The sequence below is a fragment of the Diplotaxodon limnothrissa genome, linkage group LG16, assembly GCF_057381915.1.
Source record: "Diplotaxodon limnothrissa isolate DT_005_m linkage group LG16, D_limnothrissa_male_GT1.1, whole genome shotgun sequence".
In the NCBI taxonomy this organism is placed as follows: Eukaryota; Metazoa; Chordata; class Actinopteri; order Cichliformes; family Cichlidae; genus Diplotaxodon; species Diplotaxodon limnothrissa.
In genome coordinates, this window is record NC_140611.1 from 38,216,490 (window position 1) to 38,238,021 (window position 21,532).

Consider the following 21,532-nt stretch of genomic DNA (forward strand, 5'->3'; position numbering starts at 1 on the left):
GGGAATAACACGAACCCCAAATGTGCTTCTCCCACACTTCTCCCTAAAATGTATTTGTTAACGAGCTGTTTGCATAACATGGGAGGGAACACTGGAAACCAGGACAAGTGAGGATTGTGAGCACAAATTGAGCTGTGAAAGAAGGCCTTAAACCACCTCTAACATTTGACATTCTGAGAGATTTGTGTGCCTGCGCTTGTTTGTGTTTTGGGGATGTTTCAGAAACGAGAGAAGCCAAGGCTTTTCCAAAGCCTGCCTGCCGGGAAGCAAGCGAAAGATTTGGATACAGATGAACTTCCACCCCTGATTCTTTTAATTGCCTTCCACACATTCCCTCTTTTTGGGTTGGGAGTTGTCTTCTTACACCTGCACGTTTCTTTCAAACATCAGGGGCGCCCTTACAGGCAGACGGAGCGTCTGTGCAGCACACACGGCCGGTGACAACAAAGAGAGCTGAAGCCGGGCCAGGTGGGCGTTTAAGTGTGACAGGATTTTCGCGGAGAGGGAACAGAGAGGACAAACGCCTGTTAAAGCGTTGGTGCAAATTTAATCTATTAAATGTTTTTTGGGGGGATGATATGTTAGCTTGATAGGCTTCTGAGAAAGTTTTTAAGGGAAATGACATTAACTTCATATTCAAGCAATTCACACGTGCATGCATGCAGACACACTTTGCAGCTTTAGTCATGTGAACATTGCAACGGACTTTAAGCTAAGCTAAACATATCGGTGATATTTTAAAGTGGTTCAAAAGGAAGTGAATAAAACTATCGACTCACTGTCAAGACAAGAAATAATTATAGGTTTGGTGGTTTTAGCAAGCCCCTGGGAATCACAAGTGCTTCTTGCAACAGCGCATGTCCACAGCCTGGTACGCTTAGAGTGTTTTGCTCTCTATAGCCACTTTACCCCTTCATAATAGCTCTCCATGGGCTGTACTTTTATCATAAACTTTATTGTGTAAAGTTAAGAGCATGGCTGCTTTGGCTGGCTGCTGGATGCTGACACAGTAGCTGTCTGCTGTGCTTTACCCTCGCTGACCTGCACCTTCCAGCCACGTTTGTGGTTTATTATCTTTTTAAAGCATTTTCAACACAAATCTTAAATAATGCAGTTTGTTGTGTGTTTCATTGTACTAACGGACTTTCAATAAAACCTGTGCCATGCTTTCATTTCCATGATACTCAGCAGGAATTAGCAGCTGTGTAACGCACTCATACAGTGTATGGATGTTCCTTTTTAACCAAGCATGCTAATAAGTTAATGCTCCACCATTTCCAATAAATATGTTTACTCCGGAATAAAAAGATGAGATTGAAGGACAGTGAACGGGCCCAGGATCAGATCCCAGCGTGCCGAGGAAGGTCCGGTTCGTTGGAACCAGCTGCCCGCTGACCTGAGATCAGTTACATCTGTGCCAACATTCAAAAACAAACTCAAACCCTGTTTGTTCACACAGGTCTGCACTCAGTAGCTGTGTGTGTGTGCGCTTGTGGTTTTCACCACTGTAAGGTATTGTAACACCTACACACCCGAAGTCAAGGCTTCAAAATGTGAATGCAAAAACCAAAAGGTGGTGCTGCAGCTGCTCCGCCCATCTTTTTTATACAGTCTGAGGCTAAATGTCGAAACGAAGTATTTGTAAAGCGTTCACAGAACGAAGGAAAAGATCATGTAGCGCTCCCACTTATTTCTTATTCGAAATATTCACAGCTGATTGTTGTGGCTCCCTGCTGTGTGCATACCTGTGTGTATACCTCTGTGTATACCTCTGTGCATACCTGTGTGTATACCTCTGTGTATACCTCTGTGCATACCTGTGTGTATACCTCTGTGTATACCTCTGTGCATACCTGTGTGTATACCTCTGTGTATACCTGTGTGTATACCTGTGTGTATACCTGTGTGTATACCTCTGTGCATACCTGTGTGCATACCTGTGTGTATACCTCTGTGTATACCTGTGTGTATACCTGTGTGTATACCTCTGTGTATACCTCTGTGCATACCTGTGTGCATACCTGTGTGTATACCTCTGTGCATACCTGTGTGTATACCTCTGTGTATACCTCTGTGCATACCTGTGTGTATACCTCTGTGCATACCTCTGTGCATACCTGTGTGTATACCTCTGTGCATACCTGTGTGTATACCTCTGTGTATACCTCTGTGTATACCTGTGTGTATACCTGTGTGTATACCTCTGTGTATACCTCTGTGCATACCTGTGTGTATACCTCTGTGTATACCTGTGTGTATACCTGTGTGTATACCTCTGTGTATACCTCTGTGTATACCTCTGTGCATACCTGTGTGTATACCTCTGTGTATACCTCTGTGCATACCTGTGTGTATACCTGTGTGTATACCTGTGGAAACGTAAAGCAGCAGTGAGTTTGTCACCAAAGCCGTTACCAGAGAGTAAGGAGGATGACTGACTTCACTGATATCATGTAATAGTACTGTTACTGCAGACAGCTGGACAGTGTGAGTTTGTGTGTATATATATAAGTGCGGATGTGTATGTGTCCACCAGTAGTCTCCACGACAACCAATCGATTCCTCATTATGGTTTTAACACACATTGATCAGGCTCAGTCCTTCACTACTGCACGCACACACACACACACACACACACACACACACACACACACACACACACACGCACGCGCGCACGCACACACACACACACACACACACACACACACACACACACACACACACACACACACACAAGATTAGCAGGGACACCTTCAGGGCACCGGGGAGTGTCTGTAAATCAGAGCACTGATATTATCATTATTACCTACCCTACCTTGAGGCGTGTGTATGTGTGTGTGCGTGCTTGTGTGTGCATGTGTTCATGTGCGTTTCCTAAAATCACTACCTCGGAGCTCAACAAATCTTCTAATTTCTCTTTCTGTAACATCAGGTCACTCAAGCAGTGGAGGATAACTTAATCCCTCCTTCCACTGGGGTTGAAGTGTCTGCTTATTAGTTCTGCACTGGTTATGTACTCGAGGCATTTTCTCTAGTTTGGAGAAGAATAACCTGAGAAAGCAACACTTTGACACTTTAAATCGTTGTTGTTTCTGGTTTCTTACTTTTATAGAATCTGAGGTTTGAGAATCGAGAAAAGATCACATGGAAACATTTGAAGAGACAAAACTAAACAGAGGAAGTCTCATTAGTTTGTGACTGTGAGGCTTCACGCTGCACACACTCTGTGTGGACTGAGCTCGTGACAAAACATTTATGTAGGTCTCGTCAACTGGCTGCGTTGCTCACCATCCAGATGTGCTGCCCTGCATCGAGTCAGCACGTGAACGTCATTTTAGCACAAATAGGGCCCTATACAGGAGCTGTAAGTAACTGCAGATGTTGTTTATTGCTTCAGCATATAGAAGCTGTTGTTATTTGGTTGAGTGGCAGATGAGGGATGAACAAACTACTATGCAGCAACAACAACGAGACCCCTCTCTCTACAAATAAATTGGCAGCATGGCCGTGATCCAACCTGCAGGGGAGGAAGGCATCCGCCTGAAGGTAGTTTTCCCGTCTCAAAAGCAGGTAAATAAACTCAAACTATGTGTCGTGGCACAGATTCAGGCTCGGAGAAGAACCGTCAGCTCGTCTGTGTTGGGATACTTGTCTGGACGTTGACTCTCCTGCTTGTAGTGACTGTGATGTTAATTCAAACTTGCAGGCAGCTGCTAAATGCCCACAGCTGGTAATTGAACAGCCACTGTCACTCCATATGTTCTTCCTCCCTCTGTCATATAGGCTTTTCATCTCTCTTCCCACCTTTCTCTTTCTGCCATCCTGCCCTCAGGCTAGTGTCACATCACATCACTCTCCCTTTACTTCGTCTCTTGGTCGCGTCGCTGGGACTTTTGCTCACCAGACAGGTGTGTGTGTGACAAAATAACAGTATCACAATACTACTGATTTAGCAATGTTTGTATTTGATACACCTCAGATTGAAGAGAAGAGAAGAGAAGAGAAGAGAAGAGAAGAGAAGAGAAGAGAAGAGAAGAGAAGAGAAGAGAAGAGAAGAGAAGAGAAGAGAAGAGAAAAGCTAGCGTGAAGTGAAATGATTGATTGAGGCAGAGTACAAAGACAAGGTCTAAATCATTAGTGAAAGCATTAATGTCGGCTGGTGCTTCTCTGTCATATAAATCACTTTTTAACTCACTGCTTTACTTCGTGCTTATTGTTTAAGCCATGCAGCCGTGAAAACGGTGATGTGACTGTCTGCCTTTTACACGCTATAAGGGTTTATTCTAGAGCCAGAATCCACTCCCAGCATCTGCTTCTGCTCCTTATGCAGGTTTATGGAAGCCTCATGCTGCATGTCATTTCAATATTAGCAGATAGCATCTTAACAGGGTGTGGTCCCGCTGAATAAGAGGAGGCTGACTTAGAAAAGGAATTGAAGTGATGTATAGGCACGAATCATGAATAAGAGAGAGCAGATGCATTTAAAGCATTTAAAGGAAGTGTATGTTTTCTGATATGCGATGCTCAATAATGATTTGGTTTAGGAGGGACAAAAAGAGGAGAAATTAGCTGGAAACAGAGAGAGGAGACTGGAGAAGATGAACCCAAAAGGAGAGAAGAGGATAGGTAAATGGAGGTGGATAAAAGATGATAGATGGGGTCTACTGGACGGCAGTGTGAGGGTGGGAGGGGCAAGGAAGGGTGAGATAAATAGTGCGAAGGGAACGGGAAAAGGGCCAGACGGGAAGAGGAGAGGAGGGAGCTGTCAGGATGATTTGAGTTTGCCCCCAATGGACCCTGACGCTGCACTTTTCAGTATGTGTGTGTGTGTCTGTGTGTGTGTTCATTCCAAAATAGAGATCTTGCTTTCAGCGACAGAGCAGTGCAGTGAGCTTACAGGAAGCTCTGAAGCAGTGAACCAGCTGTTGTCTCATACGGTAAACTTCAGGAAGCATCTCTTTGAAACTCTACCTGACAATCCCAGAAGTTTCACATCAATCCAGAGAAGCGCTTTACCTGGATTTCACAAATACTGTGAACACTCACACAGAATATATTTAGGTTACAATCAGGTTGAAGAACTAGAGCCAAAAACCTGGGAGAGAGCTGGACTTCTGTACCATCGTTTTCCTGGTGCTCAACACTTTTTCATAAATCTGTTAGGCTTTAAAAAACTTCCCTCTAAATTTTCTAACATTCAGCTGAAGGAAAAACCTAGTGTGGTGATTTCTGATGGTCACGCTCATCTTCATGCCATATTCTGAGGCTGGGTTTGAACTCCCTCCTAGATATTTTCCATTCATTACAAAACTATTTTTGTGTCCGACCAAGCACAACGCTCAGAATGTCTTCCAGGAGAGACACATATCCAAGCAGCATTGTTTCCCATCGCCCTCTGGGACAGCTGGCATTTCAGTTTTGAGCAATTATAAACCTATTTGATTTCCTGAGTGCTTCATACTGCACTGTTGGGTGTGCTGAATAACAGCGACACCAAGCATGCGTGCCTCTAAGGTGAAATAAAGCAGAACATTTTCATCTCAGGGCAGCGAGTGCTGTTGTTCTATGAGAGGTCGATGGCAACGCAGATGAAGACCGCAGTCGTTTGAAATGCCTCTGAGGCCATCCGTCATCAGTGCTGGTGACGGAGCAAATCGTGGGTTTGTCACCTGGGAGACTACGGTTCGGTAAAAAGCTGTGATTTTGGTTAAACATACCACAAACGTTTAAAAGTGTCTTATATGTTCCCTCGAGTATCCTTTTATCTTTTTCAAATATTCCTAATTGCTTTTTTATGCGAAGGTAAGAGAGAAACAGTATCTCCTGTATGCTTAGACTTGACAATAAAGTCTCGAATTGTTATAAATGAGTAAATGTAACAAACTGGAAATGACTTTCTTAAATAATTGAATATGAAATATCTTTCATCATCTATACAAGCTACATAAAGAGACACAAATAGCTACAGTTTCAGTCAGATTATCGAGTTCAGACTGACTTAAAAATACACACAGGTATAACAAATACAGCAGACTTACATGGACATACATGTTACCACGGTGATGGTCACGTGATGCAAAAAGGGAAGCCATGTTGATTCACGGAGTTCCCGATGTTCCTGTCGTTCCTTTTCATCTCCCCGAGTCCCCTCAGCTGTTTCCCTGCACTTAAATTACTGCTGTACATGAATCTTAATGAAAACATCTCTCTTTGTTCTGGCTTCCACTCCATCGATTTTCTCTGCAGAGCCACCCGAGTGCTTGACAAAATGTGATGCATTATAGATTACAGATTCCCATCTTAAATTGCAATCAGGCCCATAATAGATGAGATTGCTTCATCGTAGTGACATAATAAAAGAAGTCCTGCCTGGCCGGGCATGCAGATTCATAACCGTGCTGTTGTCGCAGCTCAGTGTTGGTGGAGAGACAGATGCTACTGTACGGCGAGGGGGTTGTTTTAATGATAAAAAGTATGGGAGGAAGCATATGCTTGTTCATAATGTACTCTTTGTCTGTTAACACAGATGACTCCTTTGTCCCAATAATGTGAATGTGTGTGTTTTCGTCCCCACAAACTAAAGATTAATGGCAGTTTTCACTTGCTCAGAGCTGAAAATCTGCACGTCCAAGAAAAGAAACACATTTATAACGTCCTTATGACCAAACAGTGTTAAATGACAGAGACATCAGGGGGCTGTGCTGGTGTTTGTGTGTACACTCCCCCCACAAACACAGACGCACACCGGCAGCCTCTTCTCCTCGGCCTCTTTGCCCTCTGAACCTAACAGCTAAATTTCAGCCTACCGTTACACAAACACACACACACACACACATGCACGTACTCAGTGCCTGCAGACTTAAATAGCCCTGAGTTGTAGGGCACTTGTAAGCTTGAGATGTTACCACCAACAGTGTCTCCCTCTTAATGGCATAATCTGCACGGTGACTTTGCAAAAAAGGTGCTTGTCATCACTGGGAACAACCTGGAGTTATTTAAAGGCAGTGTACAAACACACATGTACACAATCAGAATGCATGCACCACAATAAATAAATCAGCTGCTGGTGTTTCTTGCAGATTTCCTCCTCCTGGGAAACGGCCGGGGTTTAAATGGATGCGAGAAACTCAGAGAGGAAGGGGAAAGGAAGTGCAGATGTAGCAAAGAAGGGAGGATAGATATGTCAGAGAGACAAAACTGAGAGAGAAAGAGCATCTAATGTATCAAAGTGAATGCAGAGTAAAAGTGGAAAAAAAATGTTGGGGGCAGGGAGACAAGAGAGAGAAGTATGCTTTTCATTTCCACAGCACAGCGCGAAAGAAGCAAAACTGAGCAAAGCACAGCGGGCTTTTCAACCTTTCAGCCTCTCAACAAACAGGCAGCCGGTTGAAATATTGATGCTTCAATTCCAACAAAGGAATGTCTGAATGATTTTGGTACATCTGAGTGGGGAAATTCACCTATCTATAATTGATACGGCTGAAATGTTAATAACTGGATGGGAATGCACGGGAACGGAGGCGTAGGCTGAAAAGCGTGCACGTGCGTGCGCGCTCACAGTGGCGGTAACGCCCCAAAGGGTCTCCTCTGCTGTTTGCAGGATGCATTCACTCATGATGTGACAGTAAGCAGTTTCTTTTAAGTCAAAGCGTTGGACAGTTAATACATTCATAACTTGAAGTGAGAACTTTCTATATGACTTTGGCAAATCATTCCCTCTGTACTCAGCTGTTTGCAGCCAAAGTGGAGGTAACAGTAGACTCAAACCCTGGTGGAAGCCTGTTACTCAGCCTGCCTTTATCACTGCTTGCTGTATTTTTATTTCAGACTGTCAAAATGTCCTCGTTCTGTGAGCCTCGGTGTGCAACCGAAGCCAAACAGCCAAAAAACAATGATGGACACCAAATCCTCTAATCTGTGTTAATTCTTCCAAAGTGTGAAAACCATGCTGGAACAGTAAATGTGTTGTAATTAGACCCTGATAATTAGAGACAGGGGACCCAGGGAGGTCCCAGAGTGATTATTATGGGATAGCTAAAGCCAGAGAAACAGGAGGAGAGTGGGCTGAAGTTCACCGAAAACACTCTGCAACTCTCACACAGAGAAAGGCTGGCTCACACAAAAAGCCGTCTGCAAAACTTCTCGTCTTTCCTTAGCTGCGACTTAGCGAGCAGCTTTAAATCTCTTAATCTGCTAGTTTTTACTCCTTTTTTTGGCAAGATATATCAAGTCCTTTGTGCATTTTTCGCTTACCTGCAGTCCAGTTTCTCTATTTCAAAGTGCGGGTTAAAGTTCAGGACGATGCGCTGCGAAGACTCAGGGGCCGTGATGACCCAGCGGCAGTTCTGGTGAGGTGGATACTCCAGAGGGTAGCCGGGGGTGGTGATGTAGCCCGCATCGCTTGCATCTAAATTGCCGCCGCATGGTTCAGATGCTGGATGGAAACAGAGAGAGATAAGGAGAAATCATGTTTTACACAAGTCTGGAAACTCAAGTGGATAATATGATTACTTATAGGCTTTGGTCACCAAAATCATCCTGCGTGTTTGAAACGTTAACACAGGTCAATACACGAGTTCACAGTTAGATTAAGTTCACCGATTAACTTCTCGGATGAGAGGTGAAACGTCTTCAAGCAACTTAAAGAAGTCCAGACGCTTTTCTTTGCAAGCTCCTTTAACTACGATGACCTGGATGACTGAGAACCTTCACAGACACATTTCACCGATTAACGTTTTCAGGGAAATTCAGGAGCAAGAGGGCAGAGGCTACGTGACCCAGAAGACTAAAGGTGAAAAAATAAAATACAACTGAAAGACAAATAATAAAACAATGACGAGAGATAAACTTCCATATTAATTTTTATCTGTAATAACCTTCACAGCAGCAGCCGGGGCTACAGTTCTGTCTGCTTATCGATACTGACCAGGAGTACGAGTGAACTTCCAGTTATTTCAGAGCATATTTGTTCATTGTGCATGAATTCTCACAATAAATGAAGCAAAACAGATAAAATGCAGATAAGAGCAGTGTGTGCAGAGACAGGATATGAGTGTGTCTCTGTGTGTGCGGTGTTAAAGGTCAACACAGCATCGTGAAGCACAAAGACTTCATTCTGGCCTGGAAGGACTGCCATGCACACACACAGACACACAAACACACACGCAGACACACACTTCCAGATGCAGCAGTTACTGTCACAGAGCGGACCCACTTGTCAGCACTCATACGTCTGTGTCACATCATAAACAATACTCCTCGTTCACTGCCGCAGATGTACCCTGACATAGATGGGTAACTCATACATATCTGTGACACCCAGCGGCACAACACACACAACTCCACTGTATGAAATCTTTGGCACTTATTGTGCACAATGCTGGCTCTCCTGTTTGATGGACTGCACAGGCTAAATATGCCGAGCTTCTTCATTGTTTAAGATCTGCAAAACACAAGTTAAACCATCGTGGCGAGTATGTGCTGAATGCGAGCTTTGTTGAGTCCGATATAATGGCGCAGTCTGAGCCAGCGACAGACAGAGAACAGTCAACCGCCACGTTTTTTAGTCTGCTCCAAAATAACATCCACCCAAGTGATCCAGGTTAGGGTTAAAGTATATAACACGAGTAACTTGTTCTTCTGCACTGGCAGAAAATTAATAGTAAGTGCTTTTTGTTTAAAAAAAAGAGACTATTATTTCAAATATCCAGGGAAGAATTTCAGCAACCAAAAATGTGATCAATCAGAGCATCTCCAACAAAGCAGATGGATTTTCTGCAAATATTTTGGAGGAAGAAAAGATGGCTACAATAGGCCAGGTTATTCTAGTGAAAACAGCATCTGTGAGCGCCGGCTGCTTGATGGGAAATATTTGGCCGGTGAGCAGCCCCTAAAAATAATTTCCTGTTTTCAAAAGAAGGAAAAACAAACTCACAATCAAGCTCTTGATAGTCAGCAGCTTATTGCTCTCTCAGCCGTGACTAAATATGCATCAAGAAACTCGCCTCAAAAGAAAAAAAGCAGAGGAAGAGCAGCAGGAGGAGGTTAGGTGAGCTGTCTTTGCTACGATCTCACCCGCTGGGCCGTGACGTTTTATTTATCGCCACTGTGCTGAGAGGGATGACATAGCCAAGTCAAACTGCTCGGCAGAATGCAGCATGTTTTAAAGCCATAGCTATTAATAGTGTGGCTACTGTAAACTTACTCTGAGTGGAGTCAACATATGCAAACATTAATACACGCACGCATAAACACTTTATCGGGCACCATCTTCGAAACTAATTAAAAGAAAAGGTCAAACAAAAACGCACGTCGAAAATATCACTTTGTTGCCACGCTCACATGGCTGACTGCGTATCAGACAGTCAGTAAGAGAGGATTAAAGAGCCGGTAAGACTTCAGCGCTCAGCGCACACCGTGAGTGACACTTTGGCATCTGTATCTGGTGTCTACCTCACTCTGTCTGCAAACAATTAGTGATAACCGCTCCGTATCTCAACATTTCTGCCTGCCTCTCTTTGGTCTCTGGCGCTGAGAACCAACGAGTCCTGTTTATGTCCTCCTGACATACAGTGGTACAGGAGTAGGGTTACGTGGGCAATGTAACCCAGCCAGATGGATTTCATCTCAGCACCACCTGGATTAGTGTTTAACCACTCTGGAATCTCACAACGACATCAGCCAAACACCACTTTTAGCACACGCTGCTTTGCTAAACGTAGCTAATGAAAACTCTTGGAGAGGTGATGCAAGGGGTGTAAAATCAATGACTGCGGATTCAAATCTGACTGATAAATGAACTCCTGCTTGGATGTTATCTGAAGGATAAGGAAATCGACTCTGGCACATCCAGAGGTTGTTTTTTTAAATTTTCGTTTTTAATAGCTGACCAAATTGTTCTTTCCACAGACGTTGACTCAGCTACACATGAATCATTTGTGGTTAAAGTTGGCTGGATGCTTTAAACAAATACCTGTGCAACTATACACTTCAGCATTTACCTCAGGAGCTGCGCTCCGTCATTGTAATAGTATCCTTTAGGACCACTTTGATTAAAATAAGGTTATTCCTATTTGAAATCCATAGTTTTCTGTTTTCCACATGTGGGATCTTAAGGTGGGCGGGGGGGCTAAACTCTTGGTACAGAGCAGGCATCTAAAAGACATAAGACACTGACAAAAATGGCATGAAAAGGAGAAACTGGAGTAGAGGTGGGTTGCAAAGTGGCTTGCAGAGGTAGCAGCAGTTGTAGCATAACATTCTCTATATGAGGTTTTCCAATAGGATGTGCATAAAGGCATCAGCTGATTTTGAGCTGTCAGCTGATACAGGCTAGCTCTGGTATCAGGTGTTAGCCGCTAAAGCTAAATGCTAAATATACATATATATATATTCTGGCTGAGTCTCGCTACCTCTCCTCTCCCTGTTTCACCTCTGGCATACGGCCGATAAAGACAGCACCTCCAAGTGTCTGATGAATAAGGCCGGTGTGATATTTAGGCAGGTGCCGTGTGTGCATGAAGTATAGTGTCTGCTTTACTTTAAGGGTCTATTAATCTCCGGACGTGCACACATACACAAAGTCGTTCAACAAACACTGCATCCAAACAGAGCAGAGAGTGACACAAATTGAGGCGATGAGGGCACGGATGACATCAGATCCTTTAGAATGAAGTGCCATTCATGATGAATTTCATATTGCACACGAAACATGTAAATATACAGCCGGTGAAACGTCAGGCCCCTGCAGCGACAGGCCAGCGTGCAAAGGGAGGGACACGGCTCCGGGTTTATGTCTGTAAAACAGGGAGGTGCATAAATACAGCTTCCAAAAGCAAACCTGCTATAATCCTAATTTGTATTCCCCACCCAGACGTGCACGCTGTGAAAAAAGTGCAATGTGTGTCAGAACAGAGAAGATGCTGAGTGGGGGAAATGCCTGACTTCACGTCAAGAATTACCAAATAGGTTAAAGACAGAATCATCCTTTAATCGTCACAGAGCAGCCTGCTGCGAGCAGCTGCAAAGGTGACGGTCCATCCTGGTGAAGTGGGGCTGGGCAAACAGGATGAGTGCAGCAGCTGCCGGCGACAGGAGACGGGAGACAGCAATGCTTGCTTTACTCGTTTTTCTTTTATTACACTAACACAGAGAGTAGAGTTTATAACAGCAGAGGTTCTCTTCATAGGTTTAAGCTTATTTTCCACTAGATTTGATTCAACTGTAATGGTTGGTTTCCATTACAGTTGAGGGGCACTTATTGAAAGTCCAGTGATGTCATTTCTATGCGACACAACACAAGATTGGAGGACATCGAGGCGATGGTGCGCCTGCTGCTCGGCCTGCAGCTTTCTGTCGGACTCCAGGTTTGGGTGTGGCCATGTGCGTCGTTGCCGTTTGATTCCTGTGAAGGAGTGCTACCACCTAATGGAAAACTAGGGAAAAGCTAGCTAGTGGAAAAGAGGCTACAGTGACTGTAGTACCGTGGAAACCTGAATCAGCGTTAAGTCCTGTCTGACTTGGTTTTTTATCATTTGGTCTAATCCTACAGCGTAGCATCAAACTAGGCTCTGGCCGATACTACAGCGCCGAGCGGGTACTTTCACAAGGCGCCATATCAAAACATCGGCGTATTCTTTGGCGCAGTGTGTCCTTGCCTTATCCAAACACTTTCCTCCTCTTGACCCTCGTTTTCACACAGTAAAGCTTTTCTCTCAACCGCATCAGCATGTGTGATCTTCAGGGAGAGGCTGTATTTGCACCACACATTCACAACAAATGCAACCACTGAACATCCCCATTCTGAATACAGACCACACACACACACACACACACACACACACACACACACACACACACACACACACACACACACACACACGATAAGCAGCAGTAAATGGTGCTAAGCAGTCGAGCACAGATATAAGACAGGTCATTGCATTATTTATGGCTCTCTGCCGTTTAGTATTGCATCCTTGATAACACCTATTCAGCAACTTTTCCCCACATTCCCACCTCAGCACACACATACACTCAGATATACCCACAGAGGAATCTATGACAGTTCCCACAGACCCAAACTCGTGCACACTCTTCTCCATGAAGCTGGTTCGCACAGTTGAACCAGATCCTTGTTTGTTGGCCCCAAATGCAAATTTTCTGACCTTGTTTTTAAGCTCTTACTGATTCGTTTTCCCTCTGAGGGAGTCTGATTTGACTCTAAACAGACACTTTTCAGCTCGCAGCAATCGATTTGCTTGTCTGCGAGAACTTTGCCAATCTGTCAGAGTCCACATTTCTTCATGCCGGTCCGACCCCGTCATGAAAGCATTAGTGGTTTAGTGAGTGTTTGTTATGAAAGCAAGAAAATGTGTCAGCTAACCAGAAAGCTTGTTCAGAAACTATCAACCTGTTATCCACCAACAGCAGCGTGAGACTTGCGACCTCGTTACGGTGACCTTTAAAGAGTCGGGTCCTTAAATTTATCAGTATGTTCTGGCCATCTGCATCTGCAGTTTTCCAATCTTTCTCTGCATTTCATTCACTATTTACAAACATTGTGAAACGCCTACAAAAGCTGCAGACACTGAATCCTTAAACGTTAGAGATACAAACACAATTAAAAACCTTTGGTGTGACTCTGGGAATATGACAGACACTGAAAATAACAAAGTGAAATGTGTTGTTTGGATCATACCCAGGTGCTTTTAGTCCCCCAAACCTGGGAAACCTCAGGAATGGACGGAGAAAGAGAAAAGAGAGCAAAGGAGAAAAAGCCAGAGCTGGATGAAAGTGAGAAAGGGAGAGTAATGCAAGAACATCTGTCTCTCATCAGCTGAAAGGAGAAAGTCAGCAGCTCAGAAAAAGCTCACCGGACCAAAAAAATTATAACCTACACACACATACTGTACTCACACAGACACACAAACAGGTGGGGCTGTTTTCTCCAGGTGCCCTGCATTAAGACTCAGTGGAAAACCACAGAGTGAGCGTGTGTTTATATCTGTGTAAAGCAGAGGGAGGGATGAGTGGAAGACTACAAAGGATCTGAAAGAAAGGAAAGCGCGATCGGAGAATGAGGAGAAGGGAGAAAGTGACTCATAAAAAAAGCTGAGCGTGTGATACAGAAAAAGCACCGACATCAGATCAAGTTTCTCTGCTCAGGAGCAAAGGCACACCCTGATCTACGGGGCTTTAGACAGTAGACACAGAATCTAACAATAGACAAAATAAGACACAGAGAAAGACTTCAGATCAATACCAGAGCAGCAGCGGCTAATTGGAAAAACTCTCAGAGGCAGAGCAGCGTGAGGGAAGGAGACCGTTAAAGGTGCAGTCAGTAGAATTCCTCGAGTCGTTGTTTTTATTGGTGCTGCTTTGGTCTGACCCGACTGTCCTTAAGTTCTCTAAGCAAACAAACATCAGTGTGAGTGTGCCAGCTATCACTGAAGAAGCTAAAGATCTGAGTTTGGAGCTGGGAGTGTCAGCTGATGCTGATGGATGGCTGTGGGAGACGTTCTAAGTGCAGGTGAGGCGGTACAAGGTGAAAAATAAACCCTGGCTCTCTAATGGCTGCAAATGCAAATCCATCCATGTGTTTACCGACCTGACGATGACTGTGCAAAAAGAAAAATGGTTGTTGTTAGTAACTAAAACAAAATAATGAACAAGAATTAAACTCAAATGTGGAGAAAATATAATTCGTTTGCCTGATGAGGTGATGATGGCTGTGATTAGTGAGACTCTGGAGTCACTGCTTTCAAAAAGTTGTGTTTTTATTGTAATACGTGCACTCGTTTCCCTAAATCTCACCTCTGACATATACTTTTAATACAATAACAACTAAAAAAGACCAAAACTAACACTGAAAGCAATAAAAACGAGTGCTGTCAGCGTTAATCTCCTTAAAATGCCATAACCGCATTAACACGCCAAATCTCCGTTAGCGAGTTAACACGGATCGCCCCACGCGTGGGGCTGCACGGCATCAACACGTTAGCGTGGTTAGCTCATCAACGCGTTAGCGCCGTGCAGCCCCACGTACGGGGGGATCCGCGTTAACTCGCTAACGGAGATTTGGCGTTAACGAGAGTAACGCTGACGGCATTAATAAAAACTACACTGAATTAAAAAACAAAAGGTCAAACTAAAGACTGATTAGAAAATACAAAACTGGTCTTTGGCCTGCACCACATTTCATTTTTGTGTGCTGGACTGAAGTCTGCAATGATTTGAGCTGTCGCTGCATTACATCGCATGCACGTCACATAACTGGTCATTCTTTACATTTTTATCAGAAATTTAGTGTTTCCAAGCCAGTGATCTGACGTATTGCACATTTAACACAGACTTTTCATATATTTAGACATTTTTTAGTCAATATCTTCTTTAATCTCTTTAGCTACATCTAAGCCCTGCTGTGTGGCTGAATAAAATTGCTAACTTTGATATTATGATTGTAGTGAAGGCTGCTATCAATCATCCTGTATCTTGTATATAAAAAAATTGATTATGTAAGGAATGTTTTTGCTGATCGGTGGGCCGTAAATATGACGTATTCCTTTAAGTCACTGAAAAGAGCTCCTTTTAAGCAGCGTATGAATGAGCGTCTCTAGCGAGTCGTGTGAATGGATCTCCAAAGTACGAGAAAACACAGACTGACAGAGTTCCAGGGACCAGACAGAAAGTGAGCGGCTGAAACAGTAAAGAGATTTTCCACCGTGGCAAAGTGGGGCTAAAAGAAGGTGAGGGAGGTTTCTTAATCGGGGTGAGGGAAAACACTGACAGAGGGAGGTGTGGAGAAAGACACAGAGCACACTATTAAAGAAGAGCTGGAGTGCCATGAAAAGTAGAAAACAACAGGATGATTCGGTGTGACGAGGAGAGAAAAAGGAAAACAACCTGTGGCTTCGTTCCACAGCGCTCCGGAGGGACTGCTGCAGACACAGAAGGCCTGGCTTACTCTCTCACAAACACACACACACACACACACACAGGTTTTTCTTTGTGTGCGAGGATTTTAAAAGAAGTGGGAACAGGCAAATATCCTCATTTGAAAGATTTCCATGATCTCCCTTTCCCTCTGAGGACAAATGTTCTTCACAAGGCTGCAAACACAAGAACACCCACTCGCTCCCAGCATCCTCTCTAATTACTCCAGTCATTACCAGTGGCCAATGAAGACACTAGAATACTAACAGTTTACTAATGGCATGATAACTGTAATTAGAACATCCTGCTGGACCCACTAATTGTCCTTTCCCTTTTACAGATGAGAGGAGAGAAAGAGAAGGGGCGACTGTGCCAAAGGTTAATTGGGTTAATGTTTATTCGCTCATTGCAGCTAGGTTGTTGATGTCGATGGAAAAACCACTCTGTTTTTAGGCTATCATTATTCTAATGACTGAGAGACTAATGTCATCGTGCTTGATGCATGTGATTTTTGTTTCTCTTCTAGCTGCACGGCTCAGTGGCATGTAATGCATTTGTTTTTGTTTGTTTGTTTCTTTTAAAAAACTGGAAAAAAAGCCGCCGTGGTGATCTGAGTCCCTGATGAATACGTGTAACGCTTAATCCTGAGGCCTGGTGGAAAACACCTGCTGCCTGCAAGATGATTAAAATGAAATCAGCTCTAAGGTGTCACCTGCACCAGCTCGGCAAACTCAGCTATCTGATAAAATGTTTTAATAAACCTGACCATCACAGGCCAACGCAACGCTTAGTCCGATCTGTTCCCTGACATCTGTAAAGCAACATTTCATATTCAGTGTCAAACATCCCTTTATTATAATGTCATTTTATACTTATCAAGATCACATGAAGAAAATTAAATCCTTCACCTTCAGTGTATCATAATAGGAGTACATATTTATTAATAAAATGTGCAGTACGTTGCCCAGAAACTCTCTTGTGCGTTTCAGAGAAGAATAAATCTGGGTTAGTTTACTGCAGGTGGCTCCACTCAACTACTGCTTCACACTCTGCTGCCTTCCTCTTATTTCACTAATGCCCCGTAATACTTTCTCCCTTTCATTTTCTCTCTTGCACACGTCCAAACTCTCCTGATTTCTTGCTCAATGCATCTCTTTCATTTTTTTTATTGCTCCATTTATTGCGTGTACTTTATGGGGAGAAAAGTTTCCAATTCATGTTGGGGAAAGCTCGCACGTTACACATAATCTTCTGTTTTCCTTCCCTCAGAATCAGTGGATCAGTCGACAAATATGACAGAAAAGAATAACTCAAAACAAACAGATTATGGAGAATGCACACAAATTCACCAGGAAGCTGATTTAAGGATCGTTAATTGCTCTTAATGATAAGCAGGCTGTTTGAGTTTTTACACAGCTCTATAAAGGCCTGTGCAATTATAGAAAATACTGTTGAATTCATATTTGCGTACTCTAATATCTGCAGTGTTTCAGGTTAAAACCTGGATTTGTAATTACGTGGAATGACTGTTTGTGGCAGCGAGTCAGTTCATTAGGTTCTGAGCTATAACCCCATTATGTGAATGACATGGATGATTTGTTTTATTGGTGGCCAACTGACGCTTACAAAGCATTATGACCCAAATTGATGTAACATTTAATTACTACGAGCTGACCCCACCGGGAAACACAGACCCACTCACACTCACAGCACACGGTGCACGTACAGGAGAAGCTGTTTCATGTTCAGCGACCAAACTAAAACATCTTCACGTGGATGGTGAAGCACCTGCTAGACGGTAAGCCTTTAAGTCTGCCAGACGTTCTTATTTATCCCCCTGCATGTAAATGGAGCTGTTAACTTCACCTCCGGAAATTCTTCCCACTGCTCAGACTTTTAAAATCACACCAGGCCGGTTGGAGCCATCAAAAACAATCACATAAACCAAACCTTAATGCGTACCTGTGGGCAATTCACCACCACCGCTAGCACACTTCTTACACTTAATATCATGGTGATCCTGTTTCATCATCCACCATATTTCAGCAGAGACACTATGGAGGCAGACAGCTGGTCTTGAGTGGCCAATTATGTCCGTTTATCTCCCTTCCAGGCACAGCTGTGATCAAACGGAATGAAGAAACAGGATCAAACAGCGAGGCTAAAAATCATTCTTCCGTTTCGTTCACTGCTTTTTGCTGCTTCCCTCTGCCTGTTTCTGTCTCTGCTGTCTCTGTTACTTCCTCCCTCTGTACTTCCATCCCTCCCGCGTCTCTCTATATATACACTTCTTAGTCTCACTATGCTTTCCTTGCTCATCTCTCCAGAGAGAACAAAGTAGAGGCATCTATAAAAGTTAACTGCTGAGAAAGCTCCATTCTGCATATCCTACTGCTCAAAATGTGTGTGTTTGTTCCAGAGATGCTCAGTGTACCTGCAGGGAAACCTCGAGGGGAGCTCGAGGGGGTCCCCAGGAAAATCAGGCTTCACCTGCTGTCAGCAAACATAAAGTAAGAGGTCAAAAAAGAACAGAATATCAACATGTTCTCATATTTAACCCCACTGTCAGCGTCATTTAGCTGGAAAAAGAACAAACTCCAGTCAGTGGCATTGAAGTTAAACACCTCATTCATCTTCCTTGAATGCCACAGAGTTTCCATCTGAATGTTTCCTGTGCTGGACTGCAGCACATACTTCCTGCTTTGGTGTTGAATATAAATGTGACTAATTTTAAGACAAACAACTGCTGATCAAATGACCCGCTGTTCTTTCTTCTGGACAGGAAAGCCTCAGAACCGTTGCATGCTTTGCACAAAGTCAGCAGTTTTTAATTATTTATAGTATTAATAATCTGAACATTCACATCACCTCACACAGGCCTTAAATTACTAGTTCAGATTTAACCTAATGTAAAAATGCCCACAGATAGCAGGATGCTCCACCGTACAGTTTCTCACATCAGAAGTGAATTGTATGTAAAGAATGTCCTCCCTGTGCCTTCTGTACTTCTGTGGTTCTCCAAAACAACATTTGGCAATCAGGGCCACTCAATCCAAGTCATGAGATCTGCAAAAGCCCTCCGGAATAAGGCAGTAAAACCTCGAATGCCACCAACCTCCCTGCAACCACCCCCTTTCGGTTCTCTCTCTCTCTCTCTCTCTAGATTTACACATATGCATTCACCACAAAGCAGAAAGTGAAACTCGAGGAGAGACTAGAAGTATATCTCCAAGTATTCAGGTCTTTGCACAGGCAGCAATGAGAAACCAGTGCTAACAATCAGTGTGTGCAGCGAAAACAAAAGTCATCAGTCTCCTGGTAAAGGCCGCAGTAGCTAAGCTCTTAAATTTACGTAAACTGAGTCAGACCACTCGGAGTCCTGAGTGTCCATCAGCTGAGTCGAACTCCCCATACACCCCTGCCTGTGACGATGTAACAGAAACTTTGGGTAACGAGTGTTTTATGTGGTGACAAGTAGGTTCGTTGTAACCAAAGAGACTTAAAACGTCGTCTGTGCATCAAGTTCACATATGGAAAAAGATTTTTGTGGCTATCCTCCTCGTGCGTAAAGGTTGTCTGGAGACGAAAACGCACACAGCGATAGATTCTGCCTCTCCACATTTAACAGAGAGTAAAAAGCAAATGCGTGTTCCCTTCTCACATCATATTCCCGCTTATGCACTCGAAGGTGAACTCGTGGTCGGGTTACACAGCCGCAAATCCCGTCGCTCACACGGGCTCGGGAGCGAACGCGAGCCTCCGTGGAGCGCCGGGCCGGACCTGACCTCCGGTACACGGAGGCAGCAGTCCCGTCACACCGGCCGCCACCTCTCCGCGCTCCCGGAATGACAGGAAGTCACCGTAAAGAAATGCGTTCAGCTTTTTTCCTTTTAGTAAAAACAGTTTCGAGGAATTTTAGAAGAGCGCAAGAGATGGAAACGTGCTGGAAGAAGAACTGCTGACAACAAAATTACTCCCGACAGGAATTTACAGAAGATTTCGATCTGTCATCTTTTTATTACTGAACGTCGTTACTGATGTTTTTAAGACGATAAAATCAACGCTGATTAAACCAGCATCCCTTCGAAATCAGCCCTGGATTAAATTTATTTTTTTTAAAAACACGGCTGGTGACGAAGGTACTTCATCTGTAAAGTCATCGTGACAAAATAATTTCTGTTGCCCGTTCGTACTTCCTAACGTTTGTCCCTGCACCGGACCGAGAGAGCTGGCTCACAGGCCGTCCAGCAGCGCGGGTCTGTCTCCTAAATGTGATGAAAGTAATCAACGTCCCTCAAGCAGTGCGCCGTTTCAGCGCATTACTTGGAACGGAGCGGAGATTTGGCTCGAGCCCGTAGTCACCAATTGCGCAATGATGCTTTCCCTGAATTTACTTTCACTGCACTGAAAGAAAACAACTTTTATTCGTTTTGTGATGTGTAACTGCTCTTATTTTCTCTTTTTACACCTTGTGTGACGCTTGGATTTAGGCGGACAGCAACAGCATCAAACTTACCTCCTTCCCCGGCTTTTACCGCTGAAGGTAACAGAAGAGCCAAAATACATCCACAGAGCCAAACGAATAAATCCATCTTTCTCCCTCAGAATAAAACACGTCTTCTCCTCCTGTGTGGTTTTATTTGCTTTATCTGACACACGGCTCCAAGTCGCACTTCCCTGACCGTTTCCACAGTTATCTGTTTTTCTAACGTGCAACACGGTTGTGTCCAAAATCCAAAAGCCGGACACCGTTCACCCGACTCTCTAAGAATAACACGCCGGAGAAAATAAACAGTTCATGCAGTGTGAGTGCGTGCCGCCACTTCTCCTCAACCAGAGCAACTTGTCTAGAAACGCAATTTGAACTCTAAACACGGTTTACAATCCATTGCTGTGCGCACAGTCGGCAGCGCAGGGAAACAGATCAGCAGAGTAAATAAAGAAAATTGTGCGTTTTAAATTAACTAGAAACCAAAAAGATCATCAGAGAGCGCTAACTGCGACGGAAACGGGGAAAAGTAACTCGCGTCTTTCCTCCTTGGATTAAAAATATTTCCAATTGTTTTATGCAAATATCTTCAGGCGCATTTTCTTGGTAAGGAAATTAAATGTGTTCCGATCTAGTTTCCCGGTAATGGTCCGTTCATGCGCAAAAGACAACGCAGGATCTCCGAGCAGCTCGATCTGCGTGCGTAAAGCTGGTAGGCAGAAAGAAACGTGGTGCCTCTCCGCTGTCCTCCCACAACTGTGCGTGTCTGCGCTCAGACGCTCTGCCCTGTTCCCTCTCTCTCTCTCCCGGTAGCACGCGCTCCTTTCCCTCCACTCTCCGCCGGGTTTGTGGCAGCGAGCAGGACCGCTCACTCAGTCCCCTGCCTTGGTGCGCGTGCACGCAGTGCGCGTGCGCGTGTATCGGATTACAGTAGGCACCTCGGCCCGCCTCCATATAGCCCCTCACTGATTAAAGAGCAATTTCATCTCCTCTCTCTCTGACCATCTCTTACCTCCAACATATCTTTCCCACTCTCACCATTTCTTCATTTTACCAAATTTCTTTCTGCCTTCTCCCCAAAATGTTCCACTTCATTCTCTTTCTGTGGCTTCA

At 44.0% G+C, this 21,532-nt stretch overlaps 1 protein-coding gene across 3 annotated transcripts in view; it reads right to left on the reverse strand.

The window, feature by feature from the left end:
* The window catches only part of LOC146616659 (neuropilin-2-like), a 99,093-nt gene extending 77,845 nt beyond the window's left edge, over positions 1-21,248 (reverse strand). For all 3 annotated transcript variants that reach the window (XM_085374871.1, XM_085374869.1, XM_085374870.1), the window contains exons 1-2: positions 20,447-21,248; positions 8,254-8,434 (exon numbers count right to left, since the gene is read on the reverse strand). In XM_085374871.1, coding sequence (XP_085230997.1) covers positions 8,254-8,434; positions 20,447-20,522 — 257 coding nt within the window. In that variant the 5' untranslated portion in view covers positions 20,523-21,248. The remainder of the gene's footprint in view (positions 1-8,253; positions 8,435-20,446) is intronic.
* Positions 21,249-21,532: the final 284 nt, after the last annotated feature.